General features: G+C 42.9%; 1 protein-coding gene across 1 annotated transcript; it reads right to left on the reverse strand.

Moving 5' to 3' along the window:
* Window positions 1-21,714: 21,714 nt before the first annotated feature.
* On the reverse strand, window positions 21,715-23,994 carry LOC120453537. The gene is made up of 3 exons (XM_044006417.1): window positions 23,889-23,994; window positions 22,235-22,348; window positions 21,715-22,175 (listed from the first exon to the last, which is right to left on the reverse strand). Exons 1-3 carry the CDS (start codon window positions 23,992-23,994, stop codon window positions 21,715-21,717), a joined length of 681 nt encoding a protein of 226 aa, XP_043862352.1.
* Between the last annotated feature and the right edge of the window lie 274 nt (window positions 23,995-24,268).

The following is a 24,268-nucleotide window of genomic DNA, read 5'->3' on the forward strand; positions in this document are numbered from 1 at the left end:
ACAGACTCCAGAGACATAGACGCAGCGCAAGTTTGTCGATTCATGTTGCCACGCCCACTCTAACGCCCACAAACCGCCCAAAACTGCCACGCCCACACTTTTGAAAAATGTTTTGATATCTTTTCATTTTTGTATTGGTCTTGTAAATTTCTATCGATTTGCCAAAACACTTTTTGCCACGCCCCCTCTAACGCCCACAAACCGCCCAAAACTGCCACGCCCACACTTTTGAAAAATGTTTTGATATTTTTTCATTTTTGTATTGGTCTTGTAAATTTCTATCGATTTGCCAAAACACTTTTTGCCACGCCCCCTCTAACGCCCACAAACCGCCCAAAACTGCCACGCCCACACTTTTGAAAAATGTTTTGATATTTTTTCATTTTTGTATTGGTCTTGTAAATTTCTATCGATTTGCCAAAAAACTTTTTGCCACGCCCCCTCTAACGCCCACAAACCGCCCAAAACTGCCACGCCCACACTTTTGAAAAATGTTTTGATATTTTTTAATTTTTGTATTGGTCTTCTAAATTTCTATCGATTTGTTAAAAAACTTTTTGCCACGCCCACTCTAACGCCCACAAACCTCCAAAAACTGTGTTTAAGACTCCTCTCCCTTCCACTAGCTGAGTAACGGGTATCAGATAGTCGGGGAACTCGACTATAGCGTTCTCTCTTGTTTTTTTTTTACTATCCTTTTTTAAATATTTATATTTGAAAACACAATTTATATATTCGTATTAGACAAATGCTACAATATTATTAAATAAGACGCACAAGCACATAATAATACACAAACACAGAAAACTTAGACTTACTCCGCGCTGTCCGAACTCATTTTACACAATGACAACATAAAGTATTCAGAGTACTCTGAATTTCTATTGAAAATTCATTGGCTTCATTTAGTTTGGTTAGCCCTCTAGTACGCTATTTCATCTGCTTTCGGGAGTGGTGTTGTTCAATAAGAGCGGAGGGCAGTCTTGTCTGTTTAGCGTAAACGTCACGCGATTGCATTTTTGCTCGTTTACCTTTATTCGCCAGTCAGAGAGCCACTTCTCAATGTCGGTGAGGTGCAATGCCAGCTGTGCTGTGGCTTGGGCAGGGGACCTTGAATGGCTAAGGATAGCTGTTTCGTCGGCAAATGTGGATACCGTTAAGCGACTATTTGTAGGGATGTCGGCTGTGTAGATGAGGCATAAGGTTGGCCAAAGAACGCTGCCTTGGGGACTCCAGCCTCAATTACATGATCAGTGCAAACTGCAAACTTTCTGTCATAGAGGTAAGACTTTAGGAGTTTGTGTGTGCTTTCGGGTAGGGCTGTTTTAATTTTAAACATTAGGCCGTCGAGCCAGACTCTGTCGAATGCTTGGGATACGTGTAAAAATTCTGCTGTACAGTATTCGCGATTTTCGAATGCAGTTCTTATTTCCGTTGTTATACGATTCACCTGTTCAATGGTTCCGTGGCATTCGCGAAATCCAAATTGATGGGCTGGGATTATGTTGTGGGTTCTCAGATGTAGATTAAGTCGGACCAGCAGGCATTTTTCGAATAGTTTCGAAATACTTGAGAGTAGACTTATTGGTCTGTAAGATGAAGGGACTGTGTGGTCCTTACCAGGCTTTGGAATCATTATGATAATCGACCTCTTCAATCGTTGTGGAAAGTAACCAAGTTTGGTGATGGCATTAAAGAGCTGGGTTATGTAGCGAACTGCAGAGTGAGGCAGCTGGATGATCATTTCCGGTGTTATAAGGTCGCAGCCGGAGGATTTTTTCGGGCTCAGATTGTCTTTGATTATTTTAATTGCTGTCCTCCAGCTGTATGTTGATAGATGTGGCCTGAAGATGAATTTCACCAAATTCTTTGTAAAAGTGGTGCTTCATACGGTTCCTTATGATTTGTACCATAGAAATGGTAGTGTAATGTGCACACATATCGAATAAGCACTGTACCAAATCAGAACATTGGGAACAATCACATTGTAGCACTTTTGCAACAATGTTTATGTAAGACTTTTCAGTTCCCAGGCATATCTTGAGTGCTCAGCAATCTGACCACACAAGAATGCTATTCAGACCAGAAGTGCAGAGTCGGCATAATTAGCATGCGCGACTGCTCGATCTTTATGTGCACAAGACTCTCTTAGACAGCGGCGCTCTCGCTGCCAAAGTTAAGTACATAAGAGCAAAGCAACGTCTCTGCCGACGGCCTCTCTGCCGGCGCAGACGGATTGCATTTGGCTAGCTTGGACTCTTCAAGACCAAGTACAAAGCAGTCGTAAAAGAGTCTTCAACATGCCCTAATTGAATATTAATGAGTCTTAACAGAAGTTACACTTATACTGGATATCATACTGAATTTCTATTTCAATAAAAGTAATATAAAAAAAAAATAAAAATGCAATAACTATTATTACAGTAGTCTTTTATTTGAAAATTGTATTTGCTGGTGAGATGAGTTTCCGAATGAAGCATTACGTCGATATGCTTCTCATGTAGGCGTTCCATGTAGCTATGCGTAAGGTAGCCATTATTTATTTGATTGTTGGGCTACAAGCATCTGTATCAAAAGTTTTTGATTACGCAACATGTCTTATATGGTGGTCCTCATAAATGTCATAAATTCCATCATGCTCTCTTGTAGGGCTTGCATCATAGCTTCAGTTTTTGTTTCTGGCTGCGTAGCTGGGTTTTGTTGTGTGTATAATTTTGTATGCACTTCATGTGGGGTTTGGGTATTTTGGGTTGGAGACGTCATACCTGATTTTAAAACGTTTGCAAAGGTTATCTTGTTAGTGCTGGGTGTAGACCAGGGAGCGAGACTTGTTGGTTTCGAAAAAAGTACTTCAGGATTTGATTCTGATGGTGTCAGCGTAGCTGCTCCTTGGTGTGCCCGCGCCGTGTTCATTCTTTTGTGAAGACGGCTTTTCAGCTCTTTGTAGATTGGACAGCCTCTGTAGTTTGCTGTGTGATTACCCCCACAGTTATTGCATTTTCTTTATTAGTTTGGCAGTGTGTGGAGTCATGGAGACCTCCACAGGCTACGCACACCGGGCGAAGTGTGCAATACGACCTCGTGTGGCCATACTCTTAGCAGTTTGTACATTGTACAGGAGCGTTACGTTTATGCGGCTCTGTGATCCTACGGTGCAGAAGGAGGTGGAGTTTGTAAATTGGATGAACCTCGTTTTTTTAGGAGGCTTGTTTTCTGCTTCAAGCTCAATCTTGAAGAGTGGTTGGGGCTGCCTGTTTCTGTTTTTGATATTGAACACGCTTTTGGCGAAAAATCCCTTTTCCTTTAGCGCCTCACTTATCTCTTCGGGCGTAACATCAGACTCAATGCCTTTTAGTACTACTTGCAGGCCCTTGCTGCTTTTAAGCTGGTAGGTGTAGAAGCCTATTTTTTGTGCGGTAAGGTAGTTTGTGACTTTTCTGTAGTTGTCCTCCGTTTTCGTTTGAAGTTTAATTTCATTGATAGTACCTCTTACGAGGGGAATTATATGAAAGCTATCTTTCCCAATAAGGCCAATCAAAGTATTTACCAAGCCGCTTGTGCTCTTCTCGCGGATATATATTGGCGGAGGCTTTGTTTTCTTTGGTTCGATATCAACGGATCCCAGCGGCACGTCCTCAGCGGTATCTGCCAGCAAGGCAAATCTGTTGGTATTTGCGGGGGCTACATTGTTGATCAGGGTAGAGTTGTCGCGTGTATTTTTCGGCTTGTTTTTCAAATCTGAATTTTCCGGGCTGAGCTTTCGCTTTATTGTAATGTAGCGGTCCATTCCAGTCTGTCGGTCGACCCAGCTTTTTTGTTTACGTTTTCGTTTTGTTTGGCTGTTAGGGCAGCAGTACCATTTGTTGCTTGCGGTTTTACTTTCGCTGACTCAGTCAGAGCGTGAGCGGGTGCAACGGACGACGAAATAGAGCGGGCTGTCGGTATAGCTCCAGCTCTTGTTGTTGGAGGTAGCGGGGCTTGTGTCGGAGCTAAAAGAGCGGGAGAGCAAGGGCGCGCTCTTTCTTGATTTGTTGGTAGAAGAAGGTTTTTTGGGCTATGGGTTATTGACCGCTCGATGTCTGCGTTGGGGGTTATCGGTTAGACGTAGGAAAAGTACGCGTTGTTGCGTTGAATTGAGAGCCGGCGTTTGTCCTGCTCACGCTGACGCTGAGCGCGAGTGTCGTTCTGACTCATAGTTTTGTTATTTAAGATAACGAATCACTATATCTATTTAAGCAATCTTGTATTGCGAAGAGCGTCTCTTTCGCTTTCGGATTATTTATTTAGTTTATTTTATTAGTCGTTTACTTCAATCAAAACAACCGATTTTGTTCGGAGATCGATTAAAACACGTCTTCACACGTCGCCGATCGAACAAATCATACATCATACATTAATAATGTTTTATTTAGAAACATTCAAGGCGCCACTAAAGCTCTTTGACAGCTTTTAAAAGTGAGCGATCACCTGATTTCCGAATATAAATTTCCGCCAAAATATTGAGTTGCTTTATGTTGTGCCACACACGTTAAATTGGTCTAGGGAATGCAATTAAAGTATGGAAAATAAGTGTTCACTGTCTTTCTTTTCATATAACTAATAACCGGTTCCATGCTGAAGCAACTAATTGGTCTAAATTGTACTTGTGAGTGTTGTCTTTAGGCACAAACTAAAAACTCATCTCCATGCGTCCCCCTTTTCTCACATTTTGGCAATATATAGACACGTTTGATTTTAGTGACAACAAACTTCCCAAATTATGGCGCAGCAACAATCGAAAAACTCAATCGAAAATTGGATATACACTAAAATGAACAAAAACACTTTGGAATCCAAGATAAAACAGGGAATAGGCAAAAAAATCAGTAATTTTAATAGTTGCATTCATAAATACCTTCTCAAACATAACTACATGCTTGAACTGTTTAAGCATACTGTACGGCTGGTTACGATCTTTTAAATAAATTTCACGCCATTTCATCCAATTATTATATAAATTCGGAAAAATGTTGCTCATTTTGTGAAACAACTTTTCTATTATATATGCGTAGCTACTCATGGTATCCGATGTCAACAACAATTTATAAAATATTGGTTCACGGTTTCCAGAATTATTAAAGCTTGGTTCCACTAGGATGCTTAGGCGAAAATGCTTCTAAAGAACGTAACAAAGATTACAAAAAATACAAGAGAGAACGCTATAGTCGAGTTCGCCGATTATCGCCGTTACTCAGCTGGTGGAAGTGCAAAGGATAAATTTCCACGCTGACCGGGTTTGGTGGTTTGTGGGCGTTAGAGTGGGTGTGGCCAAAAGATTTTCGGCAAATCGAGAAATAATATTTACAAGACTAGGTAAGGTTAGGTTAGGTTTTACCGGCCGTCGGTTATCCGACGCACTTAGACCATTAGAGGTCCGTGGTGATACCGTGTATGTTTTCCCCTTTAGCCCGCAGAGGTTCGTGTGAAGTAAGCAGTTTCCCCAGCCAGGGGCGCTGGTGAATTTTTGTATCCGATGTGGATCGGTGTCGGACAGGTCGGACGTGTCTATCAGGAATCTGATTCCTAATTGAGCAAGTCTTTTCACTTGCAGTGCTGGACAGTGGCATAGTAGATGCTCTACTGTTTCTTCCATTTCTTCGTCCCTACAGCTACGGCAGAAACCATTATACGGTGCATTTAGTCTTCTGGCATGGCCTGTGATGACTCTCATTGCAGTGCTGAGGTTTGCTCTGGTCAATCATAAAAGTTTTGACGCTCTCTTTGAGCTTATTTTTGGCCATATTTGGCGTGTTAGGCGACAGTGTGTGGTGTTTTCCCATATTGTCTTTTTGTTACGGTTAAGGTTTTCCTAAGTAGTAGTTTACAAGTGGCTAAAGGCATACTCATGCCCTCCATCTCTTGTATGAGTGGCGCGGTAGTGCCTTCTCGAGCTAGTTCATCTGCGATGCAGTTGCCTTCTATGTCCCTGTGTCCGGGTACCCATATAAAGCTGATTACGAATTGTTGTGTCATCTCGTGTAAAGATGATCGGCAATTCGATACTGTTTTCGAGTGACTAGAGATTGAGCCAATCGATTTGATCCTGCTTGGTCCTCCGGCTTTAGTGATTTTAAGTGTTTTAGAGCCTCCCTTAATGCTGCCACTTCAGCCTGGAAGACGCTGCAATGATCGGGGAGTCTGAACGAGGTGCGTAGGCCTAGCTGTTCGGAGTAAACTCCTCCTCCCACTCTGTTCTGTAGTTTTGACCAATCCGTATAGAAGCATATAGCATTCTGGGGGCCAGATATTTGTGAGATCCAATCGTCGCTCTCTGGGATGATTGTGTTGAAAGGTGTTTGTATGTACTCCGTAGGAGTGCAGTAGTCTGTCCTGGAAGGGACTATTTAAATGTTTTTTAGGATACATGAGTGACCCACTTCTTGTGGGTTTCACTATTTGGTATCTCTAAGCCTGATTGTCGCTACTGTGGCCTGTTCCATGCCAGCTAGTTCTGGGCTTGGGAGGTTGAGTATGGCATTTAGGGCTTCGTTTGGGGTGGTGCGTAAAGCACTGCTGATGCAGAGTGCCGCAGCTCTTTGCATTTTTATGCTGGATTTCTTTTTCAGAGCCGGCCACCATACCACGACTCCGTACAGTAGTATTGGTCTGACAATGGCCGTATATATCCAGTTTACTGTATAGGGTGTCATGCCCCATTTGAGCCGTATAGCTTTCTTGCACGTGAAGAGTGCTATTGAAGCTTTTTTATATCTGTCTGTGAGGTTCAAGTTCCAGTTTAGTTTCCAGTCATGTATTACGCCCAGGTATCTTGCGCTGTTAATGAAGGAAAGTCTTTGATTGTTGAGGATGGGTGCGACTTGGTCTGGTATTGTTCACACTATAAACTAATGCGTACACTTAATGAGTTCAATTCGGGTGTTTGAATCTAACTGACTCGCTACTGCGAGGGCATCGCCTTTTATTCATTCTTACATAGGTTCTTATCATCTAATTATATAATGCAGCGCTTGTAAGACGCTGCAGTCTGCGTTGGTCAATGCAGCTGAGATTTATCTTAAATCTATATTTGTGACCTATGACTGCGCTAATCACCTCCCGCGTGATCTTATCTCTTAACACTTCGGCAATAGACCACTGCAATCGTACTTATCTGTGGTTGCCACTTATGTTGTCCCCTGCCATGTTTATTGCAGCCCATAAATAGAACATATTTGTAGTTTGTCTACTTATCATGTCTAAACACATCTTTAGACAGGTATGTTATACTTCCTAGTGAAGAGAACCAGCTCGGTCTTTGAGGGGTTAATTCCTTATCCGTTATTTTTGGTCCAGCTGGACAAAACACTGAGTTTTTCGCTCATGAGATCGCATAGCGTTTGGGGGTATTTGCCTGTGAAGATGATAGCAACGTCATCCTCATAGGCTATTATCAAGCAGCCCCCCCTTCCGTCGCGTAAAATCGAGTTGACTGCTATGTTCCATAGAAGTGGGGAGAGGACGCGTCCTCTGCTGACGTGCCTAGTGAGGGTTGACGCGCCTAGTGAAGACATAACCTTCCTGCAGGTGAGCAGTTGGTTTATGAGTCCCACCAAGTGGCGGTCCACCCCAAGGTCTGTCAGGGCTCCGGTAATCGCCGTTGGGATGACGTTGTTAAAAGCTCCTTCAATGTCCAGGAAAGCTACCAGTGCATATTCCTTTTGGAACATTGATTTTTCTATCTTAGAGACGAGAGAGTGTAGTGCTGTCTCTGTCGATTTCCCTTTCGTGTAGGCGTGTTGCGTGTCTGTGATGAGACTAGGGTTGAGAGTTGACCTCAGATGCAGGCCGATGATTCTTTCAAGGGTCTTTAGTAGGAAGGATGACAGACTGATTGGTCTGAAGTCCTTGGGGGTCGTGTGTGATGCTCTCCCTGCTTTGGGGATGAAGACTATACGGGACTCTAGCCACGATTGTGGTAGGTGTCCAAGAAGTAAGGACCTTTTAAAAATGTCGAGAAGCCAGTTTATGGCTATATTTCCCGCATGCTGGATTTGTGCGGGTATGATTTTGTCTGTACCTGCAGATTTGTATGGTTTAAAACTGTGTATGGCCCAATGGAGGACCTTTGGGTCTATGCACAGTTTGGTACTTGCCAGTGTGTCGTTTTTTTGTTGGTGGGTGAGAGCGTTTTTGGCTGTTCCTTGGGAAGTGAGTGTCTAAAAGTATTTCCAGAGATTCCTCACTCGTGCTGGTCCAGGAGCCATCTGCTCTTTTAAGGTAGCCTAGGGTTGTGGCCGATTTGGATAGTATTTTTCTAAGTCTGGCTGCTTCAGTTGTGTTTTCAATTTCTGAGCAGAAGGAATGCCACGAGGATCGCTTTGCTTTCCTGATGGCTTTTTTGTATTTTACAAGGGCTCTCTTGTAGGCGGTCCACAGGGCCTCCTCATTTCATGCCATGGCCCTGTTAAAAAGGGTTCTGCAGTCTATTCGGAGTTCTGCTGACCACCAGGGAGGTTTTCTTTTTCTTTTGGGCTTGCTGTTGGGGCAGGCCTTTTTTAGTGCATAGTTGCAGGTTTCTGTAAAGATTGGAACTAGTTCGTTTAGACTAGAGATTGTTTGGGGGTATGGAGGGGGATCCGTTGGGATTTTTAAATATTTATGTATTTTTGCCAGTCTGTTTTCCTTGGGTTTGTGAAAACTGCTGGTTTTGAGGGATTGATTGTAAGGGTCGTTTCTATGTACCTGTGGTCCGAGAAAGAGTGCTTATCTAGCACCCTCCAGTGAGTTACTGTCTCTAATAGTGGTTTATAGACGAGAGTTAGGTCTATTACCTCTTTTCGGTTCTTAATGATAAAGGTGGGGTCATTACCTTTATTACATATGAAGAGATTTGAACTAAAGATAAAGTTAAAAAAAGACTCACCGCGGTCGCTTGTGTCTGTACTTTCGCATTGTGTATGGTGGGCGTTAGCATCACAGCCTATTAGTAGGCCTATGTTTTGCTTTTCGCTGTCTTCTACCAGTCTCCTAACCCGTTCATCCGGCGGTTCTTGCCTTAAGTAGGCCATGTATGATGACAGCACTCGGAACGGAGATGGCTGACTCTCCACGGTGGCTGCCGCGTTGTCTGCATCGCTGTAATTATGGAGCAGAAAAATGTTAAGGTGCTTTTTGGCTAGAATGCAGGCTCTTATTTAACCTTCGCTGGGAGCTGTTAGAAGCTTATATTCCTTAGTCCCTAATCCTGAAACCTTTCCTCCCACTATCCAAGGTTCCTTGATTAGGACTATGTCGACTCCATCTTCAGCCAGATGGAGTTAAAGAGCAGCGGAAGCTGCCTTACTGTGGTGGAGGTTTATCTGCAGAAGCCTCACGGACATCTGCTGTGGGCCTCTCCACCACAGTTGTATCGGCTCCCTCCTCATCCAATGTGTCCAGGTCTGTCAATTGACCCATGTTCGCAAGGCAGCGGAGGATTGAGGCATCGGTCGATTAGCCGTCCTCGGTTTCCGATGCCTCGATCTCGGAGGCGATCTCCTCGATCACTCCTCCACTGCCTTCCTGATCCTCCTTGGCGGAGTTCGATTTGTAGACCTTTATGGTCACTAAGCTAAACCTGAAGTTTAGCTCCCCGTGAGCGTCCTCAATGGGAGCTAGGGACTCCTTATTTAGAATGAGGATGGCCTGGTTTGTTGGTCCCTCCATTTCGTCGACCTTCACCACTCGCCAGTCCGAGGTGGGAAGGTGCGGGTTGCAGCGCTGCAGCATGGTGAGGATCTGGTCCGGCGGATCTGAGGATCTATCAGCGCAACAAGTCCGGCGCCCTCGTACACCGATTACCTTGACGCCGCCTTGGAACCATCCCACGTCTTTGCAGACAGGAGGGGGGCCAGGTTCCTTAGCCAGAATCTCAAAGCATTTTATGCCTAGGGCTGCCTCTACCCACTTCCACTTATTACGTGGAAATGCGGTTTTTCGCGATCTCCGCAAAGGATCGCCCTGCACGCGTTGCCGCTTTGCCGAGGGGTCGGAGGGGACGTCCTGGGAGCGCTCCCTCTTAGGTGGAGGTCGCTTTTTGACCTCTGTGGGCTTGGGTGGTTTGGGGGCTTCCTTGCCGAAGTTTGGCAAAACGGATTTAGCCCATTCCACCTTCTTCATCCACTCAACCGAAGGAGCCGTTTTTGATCTCTCCTGGCTGCGTAGGATTTGACCTGCAGATCGTTTCTCTGCGTAGGTATGTTTGCCTTTACCGGTTGCCACTGGGTGCTTGCCGTCCTTGGCTGCACCTGAAGGGGGCATCATGGCACTAGGGCCTGGAGATGTCCCCATGGCGACCGCTTTGGGCGGCTTGCACTCAGTCGCCTCAGATTTGAGGCGGGGTTCACCCGAACCCGATCCTGCGGTGTTGGCCAGGCAGGTGGGCTCACTCGCCAACTTCGCTGCCTTGAAGTTTGTACGGCCAGACTCAGTCGTCACTGCCGTTTGAGTAGGTTTTTTGGGAGATCCTGACTCCTTTTTATTTATTTTTGTTGACTCCATGTGATTCCCACGAGTTGCGGAGAAAAGGAGGGTCCACCCGGGCGGAGATCCGCGACGCCCGGGTAAGGCTTCTTAGAACAGGGGGTCGCCAGGTACCCTGAGCTCTCCGTTTAAGACTGAGCTATTTTGTGACCCGGGCCCTCAGTCAGGCTGACTCTCGGCACGGGTCGAATGACACCTTAGTCCGGCCCGGGACGCCCGACTACCATTTGCCAGCATCCTCTGGCACGGACATAACCTTGCCAGGGGACCTGTTTCCAGCCGCCCTCGGGAGGCCTCGCGTGGAGAGTATAGTCGCACTTCCGGGTGTATGGATAATTACGGCGCGTTCTTCTAGCAAGCTTAAAACTACACGTTATTCCCCTTGTCCATCACCCGACTAACGGCTTACAAGACTAACAAAAATGTGAAAATATATAAAAATATTTTTTAAAAGTGTGGGCGTGGCGGTTTTGGGCGGTTTGTGGGCGTGGCAACATGGGTCTATGTCTCTGGAGTCTGTAATCTCATCTATCTAGCTTTTGTGGTTACTGAGATGTCGACGTTCATATAGACAGACGGACATGGATATATCGACTCGGCTATTGGTCCTGATTAAGAATATATATACTTTATATGGTCGGAAGCGCTTTCGTCTGCCTGTTACATACTTTTCAACGAATCTAGTATACCCTTTTACTCTACGACTAACGGGTATAATGATCAAAAACAGGTCAAAAGACTTTGCGGACTAAGACGAGTCCTTCCTTTTAATATAAACACGGTCGCAACGATCCGCACTCACGGTATATTTTAAACTTTACTCATATCCCATAGGTGTCGCCGATTTCGTCAATAAGAAGGTTAAACAACTTCTAGCAGACGGAATAACAATGACATCTCGGTCGTCTTACAATACAAAATTAGGTTGGTGATAAAAAGGGATTTCATGAAGAAGGTCACAGGAGGAAACGTCTTGTTATTGACTTCAGGAAGCTGAATCAGAAAACAACTGTCGACTAACTGACCACGTATTTTTCTTCAATAACGTCAACGAAATAAACACGGTCCTAAAAATAAAGGACTTGGTTAGCTATTATAGATCTTTTATAAAGGGGTTTGCTAAAAGGTGAGAACGGAGAGATTGATGCAAACCACTCGGGGAGCTATATGGCGTGAAGAAGTTAAAAATCTTCAACCCCTGACTAGTTTTATATCGGTTAAAAATCCGAGTCCCAGGCATAATAGGTGAAAAGTTTTTCTTGATGAATATAACTCGCAAGTAATCTACAAGCCGGTAATTCAGACTGTGGAGTCATTGGAAGAACCTTTGAATTGTTTCAGATACCAAATAGTAATTGAGCAGGCGAATTTTCCGTCTATAAAATCAATCATCCTTTTTAAATCAAATGCGATTTAAAAAAAAATTTGGTAACAATGGATCTTTTCAATGCAACTTACAAAGAACTACCTATAAAAGCATAGGACAAAGGGAAATCATGACCTCGGAACGAAATAGAGCAGGACAGGAAAATTCAAAGCAAGTCCTTCGTGACTACTTTTTCCCCAAACTGAGCCAACTGGCGGCAGAAATCACTGCAAATTGTAAAACGTGTTTTAATCGAACACCAATTTCGGTTATACTGGGGAAATTATTCACATCGATATATTTTCAAAGGATCAAAAGTATTTACTAACTTGTATCGACAAGCTTTCAATATTTGCTATGGTCCAACCGATTGATCCAAAAGCAATCGTAGATATTAAAATTATTTTGCAGCTAATAAATCGTTTCCCTAAGATAAAATAGTGTACTGTAATACTGAAAGGTCAATTAAGTCGCAAACCATAGGAACCATCCTAGAAAACAGGTATGGTATACAGGTCTCGAATTCGCCTCCTTTGCACATAACATTTGATGGCCAAGAGAGAGATTCAATAGCACATAGCGAAATATACCAAAGAAAGAATGCTATAGTCGAGTTAGCCGACTATGAGATAACCGTTACTCATCTAGTGGAAGTGCAAACAAGAAATTTTCACATTTTTCTGGCGTATAGAAAGAAATAGGGATTCCACATAATCCTCATCATCATTCTTCTCGATTGCTAAACATCAACAACCATCTAATACCATAGAATCCGGGAACGCCTTCAACTTAAGACAGGGAGGAGGTAACACGCGCAAGTCGGAGGGGTACAATGACCCACCGAAATACCACCAAAACCGGATGCGGCATGTTCAACAGTAACATCGACGGTACCGGGCCGCATAATACGAGACGGGCATGTAAGCGCCAAGTGTTCGTCGGAGACATTAAGGCATGAAGACATGAAAGCAACGTGCAAAAGACGGCACAAGGTGCCCCGAAAAGGCCCCTGCCCTTTACGGAAGACTGCGGGATAAATAAGTTAGTTCTATAAGTTAGTTAGTAACCGAACAGGTCCATTTCTGCCCATACAAAATAAATTTAAAACTCTAAAAGCAAAAGACTAAAATGTGAATTTTTATCTGGATGACAACAGCGGAGTTAAGATAGTTAAATTTAAGTTTGTCATTGTGTGATGCGTCATATATGGTCCCATAAAAGTGTTGTCCAAGTTTCTAATTTCCAATTCTTTATCAAGTGGAAAATATGTGGCAAATCATTTTCATTGATTGAAGGGTTCGTAGATTTAAAACCGTGATTAATCTGTTTTTATACCCGTTACTCGTAGAATAAAAGGGCATACTAGATTCGTTGAAAAGTATGAAACAGGAAGCGTATGGAAGCGAATCCGACCATTTAAAGTATATATATTCTTGATCAGTATCAATAGCCGAGTCGATGACCGTCTGTCTGTCCGTCCGTATGAACGTCGAGATCACAGGAAGTTTAGATTCAGCATCCAGACGCCAATGACATAGACGCTGTGCAAGTTTGTCGATTCGTGTTGCCACGCCCTCTCTAACGCTCACAAGCCGCCCAAAACTGCCATGCCCCACTTTTGAAAAAGGTTTTGATATTTTTCCTTTTTTTTTTATTTGTATTATAAATTGCGATCGATCTGCAAAACAATTTTTTGCCACTCCCACCCTAACACCCACAAACCCAAAAAATCATTTTATATTTTTTCACATTTCTGTTGGTCTTGTAAATTTCTCTCGATTTTCCAAAAATATTTCCACTAGCTGAGTAAGTCAGATAGTCGGATAACTCGATTACAGCGTTCTCTTTTATATACCTTGGAGTAGGTGCGAAATTTTGGTCCATTTTTATTATACCCGTTACTCGTAGAGTAAAAGGGTATACAAGATTCGTTGAAAAGTATGTAACAGGCAGAAGGAAGCGTTTCCGATCATATAAAGTATATATTCTTTATCAGGATCAATAGCCGAGTCGATCTGACCATGTCCGTCTGTTCGTCCGTCCGTCCGTCTGTCTGTCCGTCCGTATGAACGCTGAGATCTCAGGAACTACAAAAGCTAGAAAGTTGAGACTAGGCATACAGAAATGAAAAATGTTATGATATTTTTTTGTTTTTGTATTAGTCTTGTAAATTTCTATCGATTTGCCAAAAAACTTGTTGCCATGCCCACTCTAACGCCCACAAACCGCGCAAAGCGGCCACGCCCACACTTTTGAAAAATGTTTTGATATTTTTTCATTTCGGTATTAGTCTTGTAAATTTCTATCGATTTGCCAAAAAACTTTTTGCCACGCCCACTCTAACGCCCACAAACCACCAAAAACTGTTAGTGCGGGTATCAGATAGTCGGGCAACTCGACTATAGCGTTCTCTCTTGTTTTTTTGTAAACAATAAATGCAGGGTAAAGAAAATAATGCAACGTTTATGATCATATCTTTCTCATTGCGATAGGTTTCAATCTTAAAATGATCCGTAAAAATAATTTGTGTTTGCTTTAATGCCCTATTTAACCTTTTACTCGTCGAGTAAATTGGAAAAAATGATTCATTACTTGGTTTAAATTATCAAGGCATGCCAACACTCTTCCTTTAAATTGTATTACCCAACTTCTTATGCATCAGATTTTTTTGTCAAAACCCACTGACTGACTGCTTTAGTTATCAGTAATTATATCTCAGAAACATTATCGTAAAGTCGACATAAGTATTTTTAAAAAGGCATAGCTACATTTTTGCAACTTCAAAGTGGTTTGAACTATTGAATATTTATCAGCACCAGAGTAGCTCATTATGTTTAGGCTGCGCTGGTTTATTAAATCTCCAGTCAACATTTACAAATGTAATCCGAAATGAGTTCAGAAATATCATTTAATCTGATGTAATTTTTACTTACCTCCAACGATTTCGCTAAACCAAAAATGCAGGCGCGTGTGTACAAGAAAGAGTTAGAGAGCGCGAGGTGGCGAGCTTAGATTACACCTTAATGTTTAAATGTATCTCCAAAGTTGGCACGCTTACATTTAACAAATTCTTGAACTACTGGCGGCTGTGAGACCCGACAGTGGTAATTAGTAAATCATATAATTTAACCAATCTATACAAAAGTATAAATTTTTAAATACCATTTCAGGAATATATACACAGTTCAAGCTAGGGGCTTCAAGGGTTCAGAAGCTATTAAAATGTTGTATTGTTTTTAGACTTAGCCTTGTAGAGGGCATATTAAATTGAAACTGAAGATTGCCACATAGGAACGAGACATTCGCCACGATATAAATATATACATAGTATATTTATAAAGTTATATCATCAGCTAAGTCTATATAGCAGTGACATTCCGTCCTCCTTTTTCTGCAGAAACTAGTTTCTCAAATGTCTAACTATTATTTCATGTAGTATATAAGTCGGAACGGGCCGAATCGGACCACTTAGATAGGGATAATTTCAAACAAAATTTTCGTTCATAGAATATATAATAATACAAAAGAAATGTTTGTTCATAGAGTGTTCTAATTCGGTATATGTACACCCGTTTTCTAGATTATATAAATACTGCTTCAGTATACAAGCTTCCTTTCTGATTTACAGATCTGAAAATCAACGTGGAAAAGTCAAATTCTGCTACTGTTGAGGAAGTATGAAAACAGACTGGCTATTCAGAAGTTTTTACATCCGACATAAGCTAAGCAAATTTAAAGGTTCCTACAAATAACAGTATGGTACCCGCGTTTTACTCAGAGATTAAAAAAGATTCGTAATAAGAAATTTGATCTCGATCAAGACGAGTAGAAGCGTTTTAGGCGCTGAAGATCTGCATGGTATCAGCAACAGTATTAATAAGTTTTTTTTAATACCAACAGGAGTGGGGGCGTGTTGTTCACGCGTCCAAACGGACGAACAATTTGAACAAAGCACAGTAAAACTACTCTATTAATTACGGATTTAATATTACTCTACATGCATACTACATGATATAACATGACAATACATTGCGCATTACATGATATAAATTGACATTACTTCACATTTTATGGAATTACATGGCATTATAGGGCCTTACATGACATGACATTACATGACATTACATGACATTACATGACATTACATGACATTACATGACATTACATGACATTACATGACATTACATGACATTACATGACATTACATGACATTACATGACATTACATGACATTACATGACATTACATGACATTACATGACATTACATGACATTAAATGACATTACATGACATTATATGACATTATATGACATTACATGACATTACATGACATTACCTTACATTACCTGACATTACCTTACATAACATGACATTACATGACATAACATGACATTACCTTACATTACCTGACATTACCTTACATAACATGACATTACATGACATAACATAACACTAAGTATAATAACAACGACAAGACCACATATTTTTACACGTTTTTTTGATTAGTTAACTAAATGGCGTTGATAATAATGAGGTAAAATAAGATAGCATATATAGTTAAATGAATAGTCATAAACAATTTTGTATAACAATTGAACAAAGAACAAGGGAGAACGCTATAGTCGAGTTGTCCGACTATCTGATACCCGTTAGTCTTCAAAACTGACAGTTTTTGGCGGTTTGTAGGCGTTAGAGTGGGCGTGGCAAACATTTTTTTGGCAAATCGATAGAAGTTTACAACACCAATACAAAAATGAAAAAATATTAAATTATTTTTCAAAAGTGTAGGCGTGGCAGTTTTGGGCGGTTTGTGGGCGTTAGAGTGGGCGTGGCAACATGAATCAACAAACTTGCGCTGCGTCTATGTCTCTGGAGTCTGTATGCTTTATCTCAACATTCTAGCTTTTATAGTTCCTGAGATCTCAGACAGACGGACATGGCCACATCGATGGTCGGAAACGCTTCCTTCTGCCTTTTACATACTTTTCAACGAATCTAGTATACCCTTTTACTCTACGATACGGGTATAAATATCTTTGTAAAACCCCAAAGATACACTTTAATGTTAAAACTTAAAAAGACATTTTTATTAAAAAGATCATAGGAATGTGACGCGCAACACGCGCAACACGCGAAACTTGTCGAAATAGTCTCTCAGATATAAAGCTATATGCATGAAACTTTTTCTTTTAAATTTTAATCGATTTACCAAAAAACGTCCACCCTAACGACCACAAAAAGTCCAAAACTTTTACGCTACTTGGAAAAAATTAAGATTTTGTTAATTTTTTAATTTTTTCCAATATTTACCAATATTTCAGAAAATGTTAAAATTTCTCGTTCCCACTTCTACGAGCTGTGTAACGGGTATCTGATAGCGGGGAACTTCACTATAGCACTCTCTTGTGTTCTTTTTTGTAATGGATAAATGCTGTTATTGTATAAAATGTGAACTAACTACATAAAATTAGGACTGGAAATATTATCCCCAACATTAGCAAACATGAAAATAAGCAATGCGTTAATATCTACGAACGTGCCATATAATGTATGTATACAAAAAATCTATAAACCTAAAAATCTTTAACATACGTAGATCTGAGATTTTGATTGTTATACCCAAACATAAAAAATCGATTGCCTTGAACCAAAAAACTATTTGTAGATGTGTCATTAAAACATTAAATATTTGCCTTGTAGCCCACCTAATTCTTTAAAAACCGGTTTCTATGCCAATAATGGTAGTCGGGCGTCCCGGGCCGGACTAAGGTGTCATTCGACCCGTGCCGAGAGTCAGCCTGACTGAGGGCCCGGGTCACAAAATAGCTCCGTCTTAAACAGAGAGCTCAGGGTACCTGGCGAACCCCTGTTCTAAGAAGCCTTACCCGGGCGTCGCGGATCTCCGCCCGGGTGGACCCTCCTTTTCTCCGCAACTCGTGGGAATCACATGGAGTCAACAAAAATAAATAAAAAGGAGTCAGGATCTCCCAAAAAACCTACCCAAACGGCAGTGACGACTGAGTCTGTCCGTACAAACTTCAAGGCAGCGAAGTTGGCGAGTGAGCCCACCTGCCTGGCCAACACCGCAGGATCGGGTTCGGGTGAACCCCGCCTCAAATCTGAGGCGACTGAGTGCAAGCCGCCCAAAACGGTCGCCATGGGAACATCTCCAGGCCCTAGTGCCATGATGCCCCCTTCAGGTGCAGCCAAGGACGGCAAGCACCCAGTGGCAACCGGTAAAGGCAAACATACCTACGCAGAGAAACGATCTGCAGGTCAAATCCTACGCAGCCAGGAGAGATCAAAAACGGCTCCTTCGGTTGAGTGGATGAAGAAGGTGGAATGGGCTAAATCCGTTTTGCCAAACTTCGGCAAGGAAGCCCCCAAACCACCCAAGCCCACAGAGGTCAAAAAGCGACCTCCACCTAAGAGGGAGCGCTCCCAGGACGTCCCCTCCGACCCCTCGGCAAAGCGGCAACGCGTGCAGGGCGATCCTTTGCGGAGATCGCGAAAAACCGCATTTCCACGTAATAAGTGGATGAGGGTAGAGGCAGCCCTAGGCATAACATGCTTTGAGATTCTGGCCAAGGAACCTGGCCCCCCTCCTGTCTGCAAAGACGTGGGATGGTTCCAAGGCGGCGTCAAGGTAATCGGTGTACGAGGGCGCCGGACTTGTTGCGCTGATAGATCCTCAGATCCGCCGGACCAGATCCTCACCATGTTGCAGCGCTGCAACCCGCACCTTCCCACCTCGGACTGGCGAGTGGTGAAGGTCGACGAAATGAAGGGGCCAACAAACCAGGCCATCCTCATTCTAAACAAGGAGTCCCTAGCTCCCATTGAGGACGCTCACGGGGAGCTAAACTTCGGGTTTAGCTTAGTGACCATAAAGGTCTACAAATCGAACTCCGCCAAGGAGGATCAGGAAGACAGTGGAGGAGTGATCGAGGAGATCGCCTCCGAGATCGAGGCATCGGAAACCGAGGACGGCTACTCGACCGATGCCTCAATCCTCCGCTGCCTTGCGAACATGGGTCAATTGACAGACCTGGACACATTGGACGAGGAGGGAGCCGATACAACTGTGGTGGAGAGGCCCACAGCAGATGTCCGTGAGGCTTCTGCAGATAAACCTCCACCACAGTAAGGCAGCTTCCGCTGCTCTTTAACTCCACCTGGCTGAAGATGGAGTCGACATAGTCCTAATCAAGGAACCTTGGATAGTGGGAGGAAAGGTTTCAGGATTAGGGACTAAGGAATATAAGCTTCTAACAGCTCCCAGCGAAGGTTAAATAAGAGCCTGCATTCTAGCCAAAAAGCACCTTAACATTTTTCTGCTCCATAATTACAGCGATGCAGACAACGCGGCAGCCACCGTGGAGAGTCAGCCATCTCCGTTCCGAGTGCTGTCATCATACATGGCCTACGAAAGGCAAGAACCGCCGGATGAACGGGTTAGGAGACTGGTAGAAGACAGCGAAAAGCAAAACATAGGCCTACTAATAGGCTGTGATGCTAACGCCCACCATACACAATGCGAAAGTACAGACACAAACGACCGCGGTGAGTCTTTTTTTAACTTTATATTTAGTTCAAATCTCTTCATATGTAATAAAGGTAATGACCCCACCTTTATCATTAAGAACCGAAAAGAGGTAATAGACCTAACTCTCGTCTCTAAAACCACTATTAGAGACAGTAATTCACTGGAGGGTGCACTCTTTCTCGGACCACAGGTACATAGAAACGACCCTTACAATCAATCCCTCAAATCCAGCAGTTTTCACAAACCCAAGGAAAACAGACTGGCAAAAATACAAAAATATTTTATGGGAAAAAATCCCAACGGATCCACCTCCATACCCCAAACAATCTCTAGTCTAAACGAACTAGTTTCAATCTTCACAGAAACCTGCAACTATGTACTAAAAAAGGCCTGCCCCAACAGCAAGCCCAAAAGAAAAAGAAAACCTCCCTGGTGGTCAGCAGAACTGTCCCCCCTCCGAATAGACTGCAGAACCCTTTTTAACAGGGACAAGGCAGGAAATGAGGAGGCCCTGTGGACCGCCTACAAGAGAGCCCTTGCAAAATAAAAAAAGCCATCAGGAAAGCAAACTCAGTATTTTGTCCAGCTGGACTAAAAATAACGGATTAGGAATTAACCCCTCAAAGACCGAGCTGGTTCTCTTTACTAACATACCAGACCTAGTCGCACCCATCCTCAACAATCAAAGACTTTCCTTCATTAACAGCGCAAGATACCTGGGCGTAATACATGACTGGAAACTAAACTGGAACTTGAACCTCACAGACAGATATAAAAAAGCTTCAATAGCACTCTTCACGTGCAAGAAAGCTATACGGCTCAAATCGGGAATGACACCCTATACAGTAAACTGGATATATACGGCCATTGTCAGACCAATACTACTGTACGGAGCCGTGGTATGGTGGCCGGCTCTGAAAAAGAAATCCAGCATAAAAATGCTAGCAAAAATGCAAAGAGCTGCGGCACTCTGCATCAGCAGTGCTTTACGCACCACCCCAAACGAAGCCCTAAATGCCATACTCAACCTCCCAAGCCCAGAACTAGCTGGCATGGAAGAGGCCACAGTAGCGACAATCAGGCTTAGAGATACCAAACAGTGGAACCCACAAGAAGTAGGTCACTCATGTATCCTAAAAAACATTTAAATAGTCCCTTCCAGGACAGACTACTGCACTCCTACGGAGTACATACAAACACCTTTCAACACAATCATCCCAGAGAGGGACGATTGGATCTCACAAATATCTGGCCCCCAGAATGCTATATGCTTCTATACGGATGGGTCAAAACTACAGAACAGAGTAGGAGGAGGAATTTACTCCGAACAGCTAGGCCTACGCACCTCGTTCAGACTCCCCGATCATTGCAGCGTCTTCCAGGCTGAAGTGGCAGCATTAAGGGAGGCCCTAAAACACTTAAAATCACTAAAGCCGGAAGGCCAAACAGCTATCAAATCGATTGGCTCAATCTCTAGTCACTCGAAAACAGTATCGAATTGTCGATCATCTTTACACGAGATGACACAACAATTCGTAATCAGCCTTATATGGGTACCCGGACACAGGGACATAGAAGGCAACTGCATCGCAGGTGAACTAGCTCAAGAGGGCACTACCGCGCCACTCATACAAGAGATGGAGGGCATGAGTATGCCTTTAGCCACTTGTAAACTACTACTTAGGGAAAACCTAAACCGTAACAAACAGACAATATGGGAAAACACCACACACTGTCGCCTAACAAGCGAAATATGGCCAAAAATAAGCTCAAAGAGAACGTCAAAACTTTTAAGATTGACAAGAGCAAACTTCAGCAATGCAATGAGAGTCATCACAGTGCATTGGTTGATAGGCACCCATGCCAGAAGACTAAATGCCCCGTATAATTCTGCCGTAGCTGTAGGGACGAAGAAATGGAAGAAACAGTAGAGCATCTACTATGCCACTGTCCAGCACTGCAAGCGAAAAGACTTGCTCAGTTAGGAAGCCGATTCCTGATAGACACGTCCGACCTGTTCGACACCAGAATCCACATCGGATAGAAAAATTCATTAGCGCCTCTGGCTGGGGAAACTGCTAACTTCACACGAACCTCTGCGGGCAAAAGGGGAAAACATACACGGTATCACAACGGACCTCTAATGGTCTAAGTGCGTCGGATAACCGACGGCCGGTAAAACATAACCTAACTTAAAAAACGGTTCTTCTAATTCATCGCAACTTTGTTACTTAATTGACGAAGTTTACTCATTTGCGAATATTTCTAGGACGACGATATATAAGTTGGCAAGAAATGGGTTTTCACTGAACTAATGGATGGGTAGTGGGGGTGCGATTGGAGTAGCCAGAAGTTGCTGTCGTCGAGATGGGTGGATGTGTTACCGATGTGGTGGTCCCTATTGTGATCCCTGCAGTGGTACTGGCTGGTAGCTCGGGATGTAAAGTAGGGATCGGCGTTTCGACAGAACCTTCTGTTGTTGTCGAGTAAAAAAGTTGAGTAGTCCTACTAGATTCATCCGGAGCAAAGTCTGTGTTTACCTCGGTGGTATGGTGTGTCACGGGCTGTTCGGTGGTGCTAGTTGCGCTTGTGGGACCGAAAAACTTTACAGACTTATTGAAACTAATACGGAAGCTCCCGGAAGAAGATTTGGCCTGTAGCACGCTGTTTAACAGTTGAATTTTTGAAGATATAAGGCTGGAGATGAGCTGGGTGATGTCAGGCGATGCTCCCACTGTATTCTGGTAACTGCCACTGGAGTAGCCTGAACAGAAACCAGTAACACTTAAGTTTGTAATTTATCCCAAACGACAAATAATATACCTCCGCTGGGAGCAAAAACCTTAATAAGGACAGGTTTTCCTTCTGCCATGATGGCCCCACTGAACGCGATAAGAACACAAATCGATATAGGGGCCGTCCATAAACCTCGTGACGCTCCGAGAGGGGGGAGGGGGTTCGCCGAAGAGTCACGTAATGTCACAGTAGGGGTTGCGGTGAGAGTCACGGTATGTCACATAGGGAGGGTGTCAAAATGGCCCAAAATTAGCGTCACGAGGTTTATGGACGGCCCCATAGTTCTCAGCATGCTGTTGGCGACTACTTTTTGACTAGTAGCCACAAATCTGCGTTCGCTTTTATAGCGTTCTTTGAAAGAGTTAGTTGTTATTGTTGCCTTTTGATGGCTCCAGCTGAATGAGATCTGTACGACAAGCACTTCGCTTTATGTTAGACCTCAAGTGGTTAGCATATGTACATACCGGTGCGTCTAGGTGGTAAGTATAAGGTAAGCGAGCGAGGAGTTATAATTTATTGCTAATGCTTTTAGTTTTTTGTCTGAAACAACAATCAAACAGCTATATTGGGTTTTATAACATTTAACTTGAAACTTATTTTAAATTTTATTCACAAGTTTTCTATGGATGGTATTTGAGGATTTTTTTTCAAGTTTTCTTATTATTACATAAATAAACTACATCACTTTACTAAGTAATAATTGAAATTGAAAAAAACGCGAACGCCTAAGTGGAAATAATCAGCTTGGCACCTTTGTGGAGTAAATGGATATACTAGATTTGTTGAAAAGTATGTAACAGGTAGAAGAAACCGTTTCAGACTCTATAAAGTATATATCCTCTTGATCAGGGTCACGTGTCGGGTCTGACCATAACATAGAAAAAAATTTAAAACAAGAGAGAACGCAATAGTCGAACGCTGCGCTTTCACATAGACGTCCGCTAGACTAATAGTGACGCTGACAATAAAGGCTAACTACTGTCAGGGTTTGCAAATTCATTCCAGAACTATACGACACCCCGAAAATATTAGTTTCGACCTTCGTAGGTTGATGGAGAAGCATAGTACAACAAAATCAAGTATGCAGAATGAAAGCTTTGTCAATTCTTCCTAAATTGAGATCTTCTTATCTCTGATTGCATCTTTCGTTTTCAATCAGCAGTAAAATAAAAAACACAAAATCCCGATTTTCGGCATGCCTGCAACTGTATCAAAATTATACTACACATTTCGATTATTACGGCTAGAGAGGAAGATTTGATTTCAAATAATTTTTTGGCCGAACACGTTGTGTTATCACATTTTTGGAAAATCCGGATGGATACGGTGTGAAGCGTAGGGCTTAAAGGAAACCAAAGTTGTCAGACCGCGATAAACGTCGTATTATCGTAAAAGCTAGCAATTCGATTTCCACGGGCTTCACAGTCATCGGAGTGCATTGTGGGAGGAGTCTTAAAGAAGGCGCCGTTCTTAAAACCGCACCACACAACTGCTTGTCTTCAATTTGTTGAAAAAAATTGTAGAGAATCTGGGCCTTGGTAGGCAATTTTGACTCTATTTTCATTTTACATCTTTGGTTAATAAATTTCATTTGGATAATTTTTTCTGATGAACAAAATATGTAATCTGGACGGCTCAGATGGATTTCGACCGTATTGGAGGGATTTACGAAAGGATCCACCTATGTTCCCTAAGCGGAATTTCGGTGGCGGATCCGCAACGATTTGGCTTTCACAAGCTCCCGAATGAATAGTATATTGCAGTATTGAAGAAGCGTCTTCTGCCATTTTTGGAGCAAAATGGGAAAACAAAAAATGTTTTTATGCAAGATATATGTGGGATTGGTTTTTGGCTGTTTACCCTAATCCCACTAGTATGAAACATCCCTAGACAACGACAACGACGAGATGAAGATGATGGCGAATTAGCGAGGTGGCGAATTCGCAAACACGACGATCAACGAGGAGCAAAAGCGCAACGCTACGAGGGCGAAGTGCATTACGACAGCGGTAGAGAGTAGAGTTGTTTTTTGCTCGGAGAAGAAGGAAGTTGTGCGTTCTG

This window comes from Drosophila santomea, chromosome 3R, assembly GCF_016746245.2.
Source record: "Drosophila santomea strain STO CAGO 1482 chromosome 3R, Prin_Dsan_1.1, whole genome shotgun sequence".
In the NCBI taxonomy this organism is placed as follows: domain Eukaryota; kingdom Metazoa; phylum Arthropoda; class Insecta; order Diptera; family Drosophilidae; genus Drosophila; species Drosophila santomea.